This window comes from Arxiozyma heterogenica (genome assembly GCF_036370985.1).
Source record: "Arxiozyma heterogenica strain weizmannii chromosome Unknown scaffold_5, whole genome shotgun sequence".
Classification (NCBI taxonomy): Eukaryota; Fungi; Ascomycota; class Saccharomycetes; order Saccharomycetales; family Saccharomycetaceae; genus Arxiozyma; species Arxiozyma heterogenica.
Genome location: NW_027042658.1, coordinates 515,987 through 532,058, shown reverse-complemented (window position 1 = coordinate 532,058; position 16,072 = coordinate 515,987). Strand labels below are relative to the sequence as shown.

Genomic DNA, 16,072 nt, shown 5'->3' with positions numbered 1-16,072 from the left:
TCTTTTCGTAATATTTTGTTTAACGCAAACATTTCTTAGTATTTAAATGTATATAAATCACCCCACAAAGCATCACAGAGATCTGTTAAATCATTATTTTGTACGAATTCATCCAAAGTACCAAGATTATAAGCAGGAGACTCAAAGTCATTTTCCATTAAGCCAAAATCGTTAGGATGTCTACCCAAGTTATCATTATTTCCTGAAGATTGCGCTGCATATGTTTCTGAATCGGTAGTTGTCGAAGAATTACCCATCGTTGTTCCAGGAGTTAACATCTGATGATCCATTGTCTTAGAATATTTATTTAAAGATGAACCAACTGAAGAAAACGAATTATTATTATTAATTACAGCACCAGATAATCCGATATTTTTAAAAATACTATTATTCCTTGAAGTTGGATTTTCATCTGCAATTCCTTCATTTACTCCGATATAATTCAACATTCTTTTAATCTTGAGATGGAATCCAGACTTAGCCACCGGTCTCATTAAATATCTATATGGCCAGGCTTTAGGATCAGAACATGCCTCAACCAGGGGCATAATTTCAGGAGCAATCTTTCCTAATCCGTCTATTAACTCTTCCTCTTTCATTCCTATTTTATGTGGAAAGTTTTCAATCAGCATCTTACAATAAATAGCCGTAATAGAAAATGTTCTACAATAGGATTTAAAAAGAGCACTATCCGTAACTTGATGATACCCTACATTTTCTGTTAGTATTGGGAAATAACTTAATCTACCAAATATTTTAAAAATTACAGCAATATCTTCCAATGTGAAATGATCCACTAATTCCCCGAGATGTGTCATTACAATAATTAAAATTGTAGAGTAGATAAAAAAATTATTTGCTAAACAATATGTATCATTGAATCTTAATACGATTTGTGATATATCTCTCCAAAGTTTGTGTAAACGCACAATGTTAGACAAAGTATTAACTTTTGGATCATCAGCTCTTGAAGAAAATCTTGCATCTAAATTATCCAAAGTTGATATTAAGGTAGCATAAACATTACCTGCATATATACAATACTTCATTGCTTTAATTATGCTTTCCTTTGGTAACGATGTTTCATATAACGATGGATTTTTGGAAATTTCATATAATTTTTTAACTTGTTCATATACCGCAGTCAATTTTTGTTGAGTAAGTTCACATTGTTCCAAAATTTCTTCAAACCTTTTAGATTTCAATTGTGGAGGTAATGAAGCATTTCTTATTGAGGTAAAACGTTCATTCAATAAAACATTAAGGTGGAATTCTGAATAAATTTGTAAAATCGCAGTCTTACCATAAAATACTAATGTATCAATATCCATATTATCAAAAATTTCATTCCTTTTAACTTCTGCGACCCTTGATAAAAAATCTCTATTATCTAGAAATCCTACATCTCTAAAGCATTTAGGCAATAAACAGGTCATAATTTTATCATTGATGACTGAAGTAACCCCCGATTTTACTATACTGCTCTTTTCATGACAATATAATTTCCACCATACTTCTCTTCTTCTTTCAGCATAAAATTCATCAAGGCCAACATAATACTCCCACCTAGATAAACCCATATCCAATGCTCTTGGGATTGCAGCACCTAGTACTTTATAAAAACCATTTTTATCCTCATTCCACACCTGCTGATCCAATAATCTAATCAACATCTCTAAATATTCCAATGCACTATCTGGATTAAAATACATATAAAGAGTAGAATTATAATATGTGTATAGTAAAACCAACAACAACTCGCCCTCATTCGAAAAATTTAATAATTTATGTGTATCTGCGGGTTTTATAGTTGGAACAATATTGTTCATAGTATTGTAATTAGTATAATTACTATTATAATTACTATTATTTTGATGTGTCTGTAAATTCATTTCCCCCATAAATTTGTCAAGTGATTTCATATGAGTGTCATACATATCTAAAAGTAATTTAAACATTAGCACATCATCATACATAGAATCTAATAATTGAGCATTGCTAATACCTGTATGTTTTTCTACAAATGGCTGAGGTAACATTTTAATCAAAATAGCCACTAACGCTTTTGTATTTTCAGAGGAAAATGATGAACCTGTAGATGCTGAGTTAGGAGAATTTGGCATAGCAGTATTACCGTTCCCAAAAGAAAGTTTAGTAACAACATTGCTATTATTATTAATATTATTACTCTCAATTAAAGGAGAATTAGCGTTTGAGATTGGTGTTTGTGAAATTGGTATTTTTTTCAACTGTAGATAACTTTCAATTGGATTTCCAATAGACAAAGCATTTTCGTGAAAATGTGACATTACCATGTCAAAGAATCTCAAAGTCAAATATAAAGTTTCTTTTATACTTTTGCTTATGTTTTTACAATGATTTTGATTTTTGATAGATTTAATGAAACATGTACCTATACCTCTAAGAGAGAAAACTTCATAAGCTGAGTATAAACCGAACATCTCGTCTACAACTGGATATTGAGTCACTTTCAATTGAGTAAAATTATCTATATTATTTGCATCAGAGTTTATTAAAGTTTGTTCCAACTGTTTATCACCGGATATCGCAAATTTAGTTATTGGAACAGTTTCTGAATATTTATTTTTCAATAAATAAGTCTCTACAGATTTAACTGCAATTTTATTCAGTTCCTTATATTGAATCAAATCTATCTCAGGTTGCCATTGATTATTAATTTCAGCTAACTGTTCTTTAATTGAATTAATTAACTCGTTGATATGCAAGTTTTCACCATCTAAATGTGTTTGCTTTATGGTATTTTCCAAATCCTTCAATTGTAAAAGTACTTTATTTAAATTATCCAATCTTTTTTCAATATCTGTATTGTCTTCATAAACACCACTGTTTATTTTTATTACATTTGCATTTTTGATCTCAATATCATTGTGGCTATCCCCAGTACTAATACAATTATTATTACTGTTGGTGCTAGTGCTAATGCTAGTGCTAGTGCTACTGCTGCTCCTGCTACTATTGATACCATTCTTATTAATTATCTTAGATATATGTGTTTCATTAGAAGTATAGGAAGATATGTAATCACCATAATTATGATCATTATTACTAATGTTAATATTAACATTATTACTTGAACCTATAGTTCTCCCACTATAAACACACTTACAATTATATGCCTGACAAGAGGAACATGGTTGTGTTCCGGTGCATTTTATCTTTCTCTTTCTACAACTATCACATGCTTTCCTCACTTTACTCCTCATTGGTTTTGTTACTCCACCATTTGGAGATGATCTCCTTTGGTTATCCATATTTTTTTTTTTTTTACAAAATATAATTAGTGCTAATAAATGTTTATTATATATACACAAACAGCTATTTAGTAGATCTTGACAGTTATTCTTGTAGACTATAGTAACTGTGTCTAATAGTTGACTTGTAAAGAAACATTTTTAATAGGTTTAATGGAACTCAATTGCCACTCGCTTTTAAATTATGGATAAGACAATCAATTCGGAGTGTGGGATTGATCATAAAGAAAGAGGCGTGTGAGATGTACATATCTTAAATAGGTCTGAGTCTTTTTCCTCTCACAGATCACGTGAACAACACAATGCTTAAACTAGGTCCAAAAACATTTTTCAATAAAATAATCACTTTTGGAGAATATTACCTGAGGGTTTGAGTTTTTCATACAATAAAATATTTTTCTTTTTCTTTTTATAGGAGAAAAAAAATTAGCAGTACATATAAACATACATCACAAATTCTTCATAAAAAATCAGGTATTCTTCAACACTTATAGTTACAGTAGATGGTGTCCTTAGAAATAGTTCAATTTCAATATAATGTTACTAATCTCGATTTCTTTACTCTCCTAGATATTCATACCACCGTTTAAAGTATTGACCATTACCCTTTTGCTTTTGACATAAAACTTTGAAATTTCTTATACGATTTTTTGGAGTACTTCTTCTCGTAATAACTAACAAGAACCTTAAAAGATTTGTTATTTCTTTCAGAAAATTAATAGATTTGATAATTAACAATTGTCTCAGTCAAGATTAATAGCCATCACATATCTTAATAGTGTATATGACAATGCCCTTGCAACACGCAGCTTCTTTCATAAGAAAAGAAAAGCTTGGTTTTTTACACCAACAGTCTGTTTTTAAAAATTTTTCATTGTTCCCGTAAGGGGTTTTAAAAAATTTTTCATCTTTTTACCATGCAATTCATTGGAAAAAAAATCCAGTTTATCCTACATCTATGGTGACATATTAACATATTAGGGCTTACCTTTTTATTTTTTTAATTTTACCTAAACTGTAGGTCTTTTACATTAGGGTTCATATTATTTTGGTTCTTTTTTTCTTTTTAGCTACTTCTCCAGCTGCATTCATACACCTGCAAAAGATTTAATCTTATACTTTTTTTATTTTTTATTTTTTATATTTGTTATTTCGTAATTTTCTGCTCGAATCGTATCTTTTTTTTCTTTTCTTTTCTTTTTTTTTTTATCTTCGTTTGGAATTGCGATATTTTTTTTTATATCTTTCCGGTTGTTCGAAGCCTTGTGTCCCTCTATTAAGCTGTGATGTTGGATCTACAGAACATAAACATAGATAGTTAATAATCGCAGGTTACAGGTATATATAAATATATATGTTCACCAAATAATTTACGTGGATTTGGTATTCCTAAAAGGCTAGATCGTACATTGCAAAGTTCTTCAAAGTAACAAGAAGAAAAAGAAAGGGAACCAGTTCGTTAATTCTTCAATATCGAACAAGAAACTTTAAAACTAGACTAACGATATTTTACGTACTTTATTTATTTTTATAATCTCTTATCTTATCTTCATTTTTTTTTAGTTTTTTTTTTTTGTCTTTTGACTATTCATTAAAAGCTAACTTAAGGATATAGACCTACGAGCAATAATATCAATAACATTGTATTAAATCTGTTGGAACTATTATTATCATCATTTCCCTAGTATAATAATTATAATAAGATGTCCACTGAAGAAAAGACTGAGCCCGTATCTGCTCCAAAACATGCTAGTTTTCTACCTCAAGGTAAATATTTGAAACCAGAAGAAATTGAGTATGAATTTGGTGGCACTGTTGGTGTTGTTGGTATGCTTATCGGATTTCCTTTATTAATGTATTACATGTGGATATCTGCCGAATTCTACAATGGTTCCTTGGCATGGCCAAGTGAAAATCAAACTTGGTATGATTTTGTTACTAACACCCTTTATGGTAACTACTTTATTAATTACGCTATCCCAACGAAATATGCATGGACTATCTTTTTAGCATTTTGGGCCATGCAAGTCATCTTCTATTACACTTTACCTGGTATTTGGACAAAAGGTCAACCTCTAATCCATCTAAATAACAAACAATTACCTTATTATTGTAATGCTATGTGGACTCTTTACACAACTACCGTAATTGTTTTAGTGTTACATTTTACTGGCATATTCAAACTATATACAATTGTGGATCTTTTTGGTCAAATCATGACCTGTGCCATCATATCCGGATTCACATTTTCTATTGCCTTATATCTTTGGACTTTATTCATATCTGGTGACTATTATAGAATGACAGGTAACCATCTTTATGATTTCTTCATGGGTGCCCCATTAAATCCAAGATGGGGGATCCTAGACTTGAAGATGTTCTTCGAAGTTAGATTACCATGGTTCACCTTATTCTACATCACTTTAGGTGCATGTTTAAAACAAATTGAAGTATACGGTTACTTAACTCCACAATTAGGTGTTGTCATGCTAGCCCATTGGTTATATGCTAATGCATGTGCTAAGGGTGAAGAATTGATTGTTCCAACTTGGGATATGGCTTATGAAAAATTCGGATTTATGTTAATCTTCTGGAATATCGCTGGTGTCCCTTACACTTATTGCCACTGCACTCTATACCTATACTATCACAATCCTGAAGAATATAACTGGTCTTTACCATATAACATCAGTTTATACGTTGTTTTATTAATTGCATACTACTTCTTCGATACTGCAAATGCACAAAAAAATTCATTTAGAAAACAAATGTCTGGTGATAAAACTATCAGAAAAACTTTCCCATTTTTACCATATCAAGTCTTGAAGAATCCAAAATACTTCAAAACCGAAAATGGTTCATATCTATTGATTGATGGCTGGTACACCTGGGCTAGAAAAATCCATTACACTGCAGATTGGACTCAATCTTTGATCTGGGCTTTATCGTGTGGTTTCAATTCTCCATTCCCATGGTTCTTCCCAGTCTTTTTCTTTGTTGTGTTAGTTCACAGAGCTATGAGAGATCAAGCCAAATGTGCAAAGAAATACGGTAAGGACTGGGATAAGTACTTAAAATATTGCCCATACTTATTTATCCCATACGTTTTCTGATACATATCCTCTATCAAACTACCTTATTTTTTTATGCCTATTTATTTACTGTCAGCTCACAGAATCATGTACCCCATATATAGGTATGTGGAAAAGAAGAAACTATTTATATATTTTTTACTTATTAAAAGAAAAAATGTTTATGTAAATATGTTCTTGAGAAATATATTGAAAAGGATAACTCATAAAACGTACATAGGAATGGATATGTCTACCTACATACCTACATACACATATACGTAAATATATTTATATTTATTTTCTTCACTGTTTTTTAATATTTCAATCTTGTTCTGCAATTGCAATCAATCTTTCCTCAATTTCATTTGGAGTTAAAACAAAAAATTTATCTTTAATTGCAACACCAACTTCAAGATCATTTTTAGTAAATTCGGTACCTAAGGAATCAATTAAATGTGTAATACCAAATTCAACAACTTTGTCCCATCCATCTTCATTTAAATAATCTGTTTTGGATTTCTTAAAGAAATTCTCCAAATTAGTGGTGATCTCTTGTTGTTTAGGTCCTGTAGCAGTAGCTTTATAACCAACATAATACCCTGCTGGATCACATTTATAGATAGATGGACCCAGTTCTTCATCAAAAGAAATAAAAGTTAATATCACACCAAGTGGTCTCATATAAGCTCTTTGAGTGTATATTTGTGCCAGATTAGCCATTCTCTTAGCTAAGACATCCACCGGCATATCATACCCATATTTATAACGGAACTCAGCTGCTTCAGCTTTAGCTCTTAAAGCAGCATTTCTTGCATCTGGGATCCCTCCATTAACCACCATACCTATATGATTTGAAATACGGAATATATAAGACACAGTACTTGCATCCAATAATTTATCTGGAACTTTCTTTTGATTTATTATAACGGCGCATTCTTTGCCTCTGATGGCCATAGAATTTAAATTTGTTTGATTAGTAGCTTTAAATGCATATTCAACTTGGAAAAGACGACCTTCTGGAGAAAAAATGGTAATATGTCTATCATAACCAGCAGCGGAAGCAGCAGCAGCACCAGACATTATGAAGTTTTGAGTATGTTAATAAGAACTATGAATATATATATATATGTATATATATTTTATGTGATATCGGTACTTTACTTGAACTATAGTTATAAAGAATTGAAAAAAGTTTATTCTTCTTTCCGAATGTACTTGGAAGTTTGGTAGTAGCTATTTTATTTGCCACACATGCAGTTGTTGATTTTTGTTACTTTTATCAAACCTTGCCTTGTTTTTTTTTTTCTTATTTTTCTCTACCTAGTAAAAGGAGAAAAAAATATTTAAAAGTTTCATAAAACATATGGAAATCAACTACTACAAAGCAAACAGATACCATTAGAAGAAAAAGAAGAAAGAAACTGCAGAAATACCCTATAGAGATACATATATATATATAAGTTTATATATATATATATATATATATATATATATTAAGAAAATGTGTATGTAAATATTCCAATAACTCTTAGATCATCGTACAAAAAAAAATTTCGAAAGAAAGCAAAATTAACTTACATAATCGTCGTAAATACCTTGTTATCTTTCCTCAGCTTGTCTTTCCTTCATTGTCTCCATATAATTATCAGTACTAATACTACATTTAGAAACGTATGATCTTCATTCTACACATATATCTTTTCTTATGTTCTTTATAAATATCAACTTATGACTATTTGCATTTTTAGGGGATTACATATATAAAAAAACCCAAATCTTCAGTTTTATTCTATTCTTTAATTTCTCATATATTTGATACAACAAACAAACATATATACACAACTAACACATTTTCCCGACAAATTATCCTCAGCGAACCTAAAATTTTAAATAAGCATTCATGGATTTAAGATCTCAACTCAAATTCTATAAACATTACCACTGCAATGCTACTAATGTTCTAATTCACTCAATTTTTGTTCCAATAATTTTGTATACTAGTTTAGCAATTCTTTCTGATATAAAGATATATCAATTAAATGTTAACATCTGGGTATCACTAATATACAGCTGCTTCTATATCTACCTATGTGTTCCAACTGGTATATTCTTTGTCATACTATTTTTTTTTTATGAATAACTTAATTTCAAAGGGGTTTCTTTCTGGGAATAAGGAAAGATTTGGATTATTTATATTAGGCTGGATATGCCAATTCATTGGACACTTTAAGTACGAAGGTGATAAACCTGCCATATTTAATAATTTGTTCCAAAGCTTAATACTTGCCCCTTATTTTATTCTGTTTGAATTATTATTTAAATTAGGATTTTATAAAGAATTGCTCAAACAATTAGAAGAAGATACCAAACTTAGGAGAATAGGCAAACAAAAGGAGAGAAACTAATAAATACTGACATAATATATCTTAAAATAAATAGTCAATTAAGTTCATAAATAAATAAATAAATAAATACAGATAAATACAGATAAATAAATAAGGTAAATGAATGCAAAAGATTTATGAAAACATCTTAAATCTCATTTTCTTTTTAAAGTTTTCAATATTTATTCGATGAGATCTACCTAGATGCACTTATAAAAATACATATGCCACATGTATAATTTTTTTTATTCTCACCATTCTTGGTGGATAGTATTCGCAGTTGTGACAGGTTTTTCAACAGGCTTGACATCCTGAAACTTCAATAAAGATGAACCAGGCTCATAAAATGAATAAATATCCCTTCTAAGTGCTTCATATCTAGCAATAAACTCTTCTTTTTGTAAAGTGATACCAATATCATCTAAACCGTTAATTAAACAGTGTTTTCTAAATGGTTCAACATCAAAGCGTTCAACAAGAATATTACCTTCACTGTCTAAAATTCTTTGAGTTGGTAAGTCGACAACCAGTTTACCACCAGCTTTAGCAACTGGAATCAATTTAGCAATGATTGTTTCTTGATCCAGTCTAATTGGTAGTATACCGTTCTTGAAAGAATTGTTATAGAAAATATCACCAAAAGATGGTGCGATAATAGATTTAATACCAAAATCTTTCAAAGCCCATGGTGCATGTTCCCTAGAAGAACCACAACCAAAATTATCACCAGTGACCACAAGAATCTCTGCTTTATCCCATGGTTTCACATTCAAGACGAAGTCAGTTGGAACGTCCTTACCATCAGCGTCCTGAGTGAATCTCCATTCATAGAAAAGACCAGATTTCAACCCTGTTCTTTTGATAGTCTTCAAGAATTGCTTTGGAATAATAGCATCTGTGTCAACATTCGCCTTATCTAATGGAGCAGCAATACCTTCCAAGGTGACGAATGGTTCCATACCAGCACCACCAGTGGCCTTATTATTAGAAAAAACTTTAACATTTGTGTGTGTATTATTCAATTCCCTATGTTTGATAATAGGGTTGTTTTGAACAGAGCCTTCAACCTCTTCTAAAGGAGCATCTTCAGAAACAATATCAATCTTAGCACAATCCCCATCTTTATAAACATGGTTTCTGATATCAATGAAATGACCGTGGACACCTGCAGCAGCAGCCATAGCTGGAGACATTAAGTGAGTACGAGACAAAGCACCTTGACGACCTTCAAAGTTTCTATTGGAGGTAGAAGCACATCTTTCATACGGTTGTAAGATATCTGGATTCATACCTAGACACATTGAACAACCAGCCTCTCTCCAAGAGAAACCAGCATCTTTAAAAATTTTATCTAAACCTTCCTTTTCAGCCTGTCTCTTAACAAGACCAGAACCCGGAACCACAAGAGCCAATTTGACATTTGGAGCTAATTTATAACCTTTACAGACAGCAGCAGCGGCTCTTAAATCTTCTATACGACCATTAGTACAGGAACCAATGAAAACTTTATCAATTTTAACACTTTCTAATGGAGTGCCTGGTTCAAGACCCATATATTTCAATGCCCTTTCCATACCAGATTTTCTAATTGGATTTTGAGCATCTTCTGGATTAGGAACAACAGAGGTAACAGGCAAAGCATCTTGTGGAGAAGTTCCCCAAGTGATAGTTGGAACCACATCTTTTGCATCTATAATAACTTCCTTATCAAACTTAGCGCCTTCGTCACTGTGTAAAGTTTTCCAATACTTAACAGCCTTTTCCCACTCCTCCCCAGTTGGAGCTAATGGTCTGCCTTTAATATAGTCGAAAGTAGTCTGGTCTGGTTTGATCATACCCGCTCTAGCACCAGCTTCAATAGACATATTACACATAGACATTCTAGCTTCCATTGAAAGATTTTCGATAGCTTCACCAGCAAATTCAATAACGCAACCGGTACCACCAGCAGTACCAATTTTACCAATAATATGAAGGATTAAATCTTTGGAAGTGACACCTTTGGATAAAGTTCCATTAACTTTGATTAAAAGGTTTTTAGATTTGGTTTGAATGATAGTTTGGGTAGCCAAGACATGCTCGACTTCAGAGGTACCGATACCAAAGGCAAGAGAACCGAATGCACCGTGAGTAGATGTATGGGAGTCCCCACAAACCACTGTGGTACCTGGTAAAGTGAAACCTTGTTCAGGACCAATAGTGTGGACAATACCTTGTCTGGCAGAAGTCATACCAAAATAGGGTATACCAAATTTCTTAACATTTTCTTCTAAAGTTTTGACTTGCAGACGAGAATCGGCTTGTTTGATAAATGTGTCCAGGGAGTTGAAATTAGCCCTAGATTCTGTTGGGATATTGTGATCCACGGTGGCCAGTGTACATTCTGGTCTCCTTACTTGTCTGTTAGCATTTTCTAGGCCTTCGAATGCTTGCGGAGAAGTGACTTCATGTAACAAATGTCTATCTATATATAACAAATATGAACCACTCTCATCCTTATGGACAACGTGATTTTCAAAAACCTTATCATAGAGAGTCTTAGGACCAGCGGTCATTTTTTATATATTTTAAATAAATAGATTCTGTATACTTGCTTGTTTGCTAGGTTGTAAGTTCTGAAACTTAATTAAAATAAAAAAAAAGAAAATAGTAAGCAAGGATGCGCTGAATAAGGTAAAAAGAGCTCAAGCCTAGTGTAGCGATTCTGTGACATAAAATATATGCTATATTTATATTTTCTTGACAGATAGGCATCTCTGGGTTTTCTTTCCCTCTCTTTTTCTATATATTTTTGAAATTATCCTTATTTTTGTTCCATTATTCTTTTCAGTACTGAATGACTATTTGTCTCCTCTCCGATGAGTAAATCTTCAAATCTTCCGAGAGTCCATAACTCAGTCCTTTTTTTTTTTTTAATTGTTTGATTTACCCGAGTAAAGAAAAAAAAAGACAAGTCGCCCAAACTGGCTTCCGGTCCCGGACAACCAACCGGCAATTTTTTCTTTGGCAACCGGCCCGTTTTGAAATCTGAGGAAAACGTTGGTGGTTCGAATGGGCGTCTCCGCCGTTTTTTTCTTTTCCCTATTTCTTTTTGTTTGTATGGCGATAACAACAAACAAAAGAACAAAATAAAAAGGAAGATCGGACACATTATTCTCTTTTTAGAGATAAATTATATCACGTGCAAGACGTATCGAACAAACAGAAAGATAGCTCAAAGCAGCATTAATCCAAGACACAATATTATATTAAGACTTAAAACTACTAAATTATCATTTTTTTTCTGCAAATACAAAATGAAAAACAAACATAGAAACAAAAGATAACATCTCCAGTCTTGCCTCAACATAGTTGACATGGAAATATGAGTACAAATTGCAGTCAGTGTAATCGAACAGTAATAAGAATAATAATTTAATCAAATCGAACAGTAATAAGAATAATAATTTAATCAAATCGAACAGACACATTCTCTACCTTCTTTCTGAAAAAATAAATGAATAAATATTTACACTAATTACTGTATCGAAAAGGCAATAATGGCGTATGAATAACACTTTATTTTTTTTATTTCTTGGAATTACAGGTATTTTTGTCCCCTATTTTTTCTTCTAGGATAAATAACTGTAGTATGTATAATTTAGGTGTCCGTATGCAACTTTCAAAAAAAAAAAAAAGACATAATAAAAAAAAATGTACAATAGATTAGAAAATCTTCATAATAGTTCTATGAGTTGATACATGACTAAACATATCAAATAGTTTTCAAAAATATTTTATCAGATTTCAATTGTTATCTCAAAAGAGCATTATGATCAATTCTTGATCATAAAAATCTTTATTCAATAATTTCAAAAAACAATCCATGGTAACTTTGAGCTCTTAATGATAAATCTTAAAAAAAAAAAAGATATCCTACGTTAAGTAACCAATAATCTAGTCAAACAACAAACTGAACCACTTTTGCCTTTGAAACAAACAATGTGTTTACAGGCCACAGGTAAAAGTTAACCAAAACTAACAACTGATCCATCTTCTAATTTTACAGAGTTATATTTTATTGTAACACATTTAATATATTGGCTCAAAACTGTATATACTCCTACTAGTATAAATTTATACCTTTCTCTCTCTCTCTCTATATATATATGTATGTAAATATGTTTCTCTCACTAAGTCAAGATATCTATCATGCTCGTTCACTATAATTCTTTACAAATAAAATAAAAAAAAACCGTACTTTTCTCCTAGGTCTCGTTTAGAAAGGGAAAAAAAGAAAGACCATTTTCCACCAAAGTTTTCTAACATTTAAATATTTCCAAAAGTTGAATTAATTACAAAAATTTTCCACCCTTTTTTTATATAGCAGTGGTAATTGCACCTCCCTTGCGAGAGAACATTCCTCCTGTATTATAAACAACTTTCAATAAGTAAAAAAAGAATAAAGGAGTAAGAATAAAAATGTCAAGTGAGTCCACTTCCTTAGGTTTGAAAATTTCAAAAACTGTAGCCATCTCCTCTTTAGGATTATACGCTGGTTTATTAGCCACATCATCAGTGATAAACATATGTTCACCAATAGATGCAATTAAGAAAACTGTTAACACAATTTATTGCAGACTGGGTGAAACTGGCTGTCTTCTAGGAACCTTGACTACTGCTTCCTTCGCTGTTAGTTGTTTACTAATGAAAAATGTTCCTAGTAGTCAAGAGAAAAAAAATTTGTTTTTTGGACTATTGGCTGCCCCAGCAAGTGGTCTATATCTCTGGATTTCATCTAAAGCAGCCAACTTTATGTCTGACTTCTGTAAAAACCAGAATAAAAGCGGTGTTGAAGTAGAGTTACCACCCAATCATCCAGATATTTACAATGAAAAGGGTGAAAAATTACAATGTCCCTTTAGTGGAACTGTAAAAGATGACACAAAAGGCAACAAACATAAATGTCTAAGCAAAAATATCCCAATGAAACTACTAAAACACTTTAGACCTTGTTTTCAATCCATGGGGATACACATTTTTATTGCTTCAGTAATAACTATTATCCCATTTTCAAAGATCATCTATGAAAGACTTTAGTTTACAAGAAATAAGAATCTTTCTTTTCTTATTCTATTTAATATAAATAAAGTATTTAGATTTTATACATCCCATTTATAATATAATTGACTATATGTTTATATGAAATAACATGACCCAACTTAATGATATATAACTAATCAAACTAATCTCCTAAGTTTCCTTTATTACTAGCTGAGTAGAAATATACATTAATAAATTTACAATTTATGTAAGTATATGGTTAACAAAAGATAGAACTCTCATGCTAGAAAAAGAAAAAGAAAAGAACTGTGTAATCCTATGATTATATTAAACTGTATCCGCATATTATATAGCTGTTAACACATGAAAGAAAATTTAAATCACACATAAAAAATAGTTTAACTAATGCATTAAATCAAACCGTACTAAACTCAGTAGAAGATGGCTAATTGTTCAAACTAGAAATCGAACAAAATAAATATTGAACAACAACATTTTCTCCAGTCGAACAATAATTACCAAGTATTTAACACCCTATGCCTGTGTAAAAATTTGTATCTTTTGAACTATTATATTCTTAGATCAGATCTTAGAACGTGTTGAAGAGTTATTGAATGTAGAGAGTCTCTACATAACAATTCAGATCAATTGTAGAAGTTAAGAAAATAATATCTGAATCTTCTTAAATGATGTATAAGGTTGAAAAAAGTAGTAACAGCTCCTCTCCCCACAAAAAAAGATCAGGGACCAAAATTAACAAACTAATAGACCAGGAAAAGAAAAAGGTTGGGTGGAAAACAATATTTATTACCGTCTTCTTAGGTTCCCTTATACTTATTTGGAGTTAGGGCTATATTCAGCATTGTGCAAGCAGGTAAAAAAATAGAAGAAGCATTCTGCTAATCATGAAATGTAAATAAAAATGAATAATTAATTAATAGTAAAGTCATACATGCTACGTATGTGTAACTGTTTATAGATATCATTTTGTTGTTTTGCTCAAATTAATATAATTAGGGTTTAGTTAAAAAAAGTTAGGTGTAAGGTTTCAAGACTGTAGGGATGTAATAAATTTTCAATAACTTTTTTTCTAAGAAACATTTTTTCTACAGCACTTTTTTGCATGAAAAAAAGTCTTAAAGAATAACATTAATAGTGATGTAATGTCAAGAAATCTATTTCACATCAAAACAAAAACACTTTTTTTGTTACGTAATTCTGTCCATAAACCGGAGATAATCAAAACCCGATTGATTTTTAATTTTCTTCAAGGTCTATCTTAAAGGTCATTAATAACGAAACATACATACTGTTTATCCGTTTATTAAAAAATCGGAGGATTTTTTTAGTTTCTTTAATTTTAATACGAATTATAGATGATATCAAAAAATTTGCAGCATGCAAAAAAAAAAAAAGATAACCTATAACGAATAAAGTATAATCCGGGGGGGGGGGGGGAGGAAGAAGAGGAAAAATGCACACACACGATTATTTACCCTGAAAAAGTGTTTCCGATAATCTCCATTACCTACTAGTCCTAAAATTTTAAACACTTTGCAAACCTTCAATGGAAAACACGGAGAGAAAAAAAATCCTCTTTATTCAAGTAAAACCTATTTCCATTTCTAGAAAGTTCGCAACTAAATTGAAAAATAACAAGAAAATCTTAATATAATTCACTATTATGTTTCAATATTTCCATAAAATTCTAAAAAAATTTTCATTAACAAACTGAGCTAGCTAATACGTTATATCCAGGAGAAAAATAATTTTTTTAATTTTCTCATAATTTAGAGGGGCTAAATCTTTCATCACTCTTGCTTCACATATGAAAAACAATATAGCTATTTTTTTCACCTAACTCCTCAGAAATACTAACTAATTTTTGCAAAAAAAATAATAAAAGACGAATTGAAAAAAAAAAAAAATTGTTTTTTTATGGATTGCCACGTTTTCTTCGATGAAGTTTAAGAAATTTTCATAACTTTCCCCTCTCGTCTCATGCAACTCACATTACAGGTAAACGTGTGTATTCTATTTTTAATGCTTTGTAGCAAAGGTGGGGAGAACATTGTAACAACTCAACTATGGGCGGATTCCTGCGTCTCAATGTTAGTCATGATAAGATCATGTCTCGATCTGTGAATACTCATTTTATTTCTTTCCTCTTCGAAGAAAGCTAATACCTAAATTAAAAAAAGTATGTTTATGTAAGGAGCAGTATCGGTAAAAATATAAAACTACTCATTAAAAACTGTTTAGTTTAACTTATATATAT

At 30.9% G+C, this 16,072-nt stretch overlaps 6 protein-coding genes across 6 annotated transcripts; 3 read left to right on the top strand and 3 right to left on the bottom strand.

Annotated features, from left to right (window-relative positions):
• Positions 1–35: 35 nt before the first annotated feature.
• PDR1 (drug-responsive transcription factor PDR1) lies at positions 36–3,293 on the bottom strand (the record flags this gene model as incomplete). The annotated part of the gene is made up of 1 exon (XM_064860577.1): positions 36–3,293. One exon carries the CDS (start codon positions 3,291–3,293, stop codon positions 36–38), a length of 3,258 nt encoding a protein of 1,085 aa, XP_064717594.1.
• Positions 3,294–4,996: 1,703 nt separating this feature from the next.
• Positions 4,997–6,406, top strand: ERG4 (delta(24(24(1)))-sterol reductase; the record flags this gene model as incomplete). The annotated part of the gene is made up of 1 exon (XM_064860576.1): positions 4,997–6,406. One exon carries the CDS (start codon positions 4,997–4,999, stop codon positions 6,404–6,406), a length of 1,410 nt encoding a protein of 469 aa, XP_064717593.1.
• Positions 6,407–6,688: 282 nt separating this feature from the next.
• On the bottom strand, positions 6,689–7,447 carry SCL1 (proteasome core particle subunit alpha 1; the record flags this gene model as incomplete). Its single annotated transcript, XM_064860575.1, has 1 exon — positions 6,689–7,447. One exon carries the CDS (start codon positions 7,445–7,447, stop codon positions 6,689–6,691), a length of 759 nt encoding a protein of 252 aa, XP_064717592.1.
• Positions 7,448–8,267: 820 nt separating this feature from the next.
• On the top strand, positions 8,268–8,507 carry MPO1 (2-hydroxy-palmitic acid dioxygenase MPO1; the record flags this gene model as incomplete). The annotated part of the gene is made up of 1 exon (XM_064860574.1): positions 8,268–8,507. The coding sequence occupies one exon, from the start codon at positions 8,268–8,270 to the stop codon at positions 8,505–8,507; it is 240 nt and encodes a 79-aa protein (XP_064717591.1).
• A 495-nt stretch (positions 8,508–9,002) lies between these two features.
• Positions 9,003–11,306, bottom strand: LEU1 (3-isopropylmalate dehydratase LEU1; the record flags this gene model as incomplete). The annotated part of the gene is made up of 1 exon (XM_064860573.1): positions 9,003–11,306. The coding sequence occupies one exon, from the start codon at positions 11,304–11,306 to the stop codon at positions 9,003–9,005; it is 2,304 nt and encodes a 767-aa protein (XP_064717590.1).
• Positions 11,307–13,212: 1,906 nt separating this feature from the next.
• SCM4 (Scm4p) lies at positions 13,213–13,830 on the top strand (the record flags this gene model as incomplete). The annotated part of the gene is made up of 1 exon (XM_064860572.1): positions 13,213–13,830. One exon carries the CDS (start codon positions 13,213–13,215, stop codon positions 13,828–13,830), a length of 618 nt encoding a protein of 205 aa, XP_064717589.1.
• Positions 13,831–16,072: the final 2,242 nt, after the last annotated feature.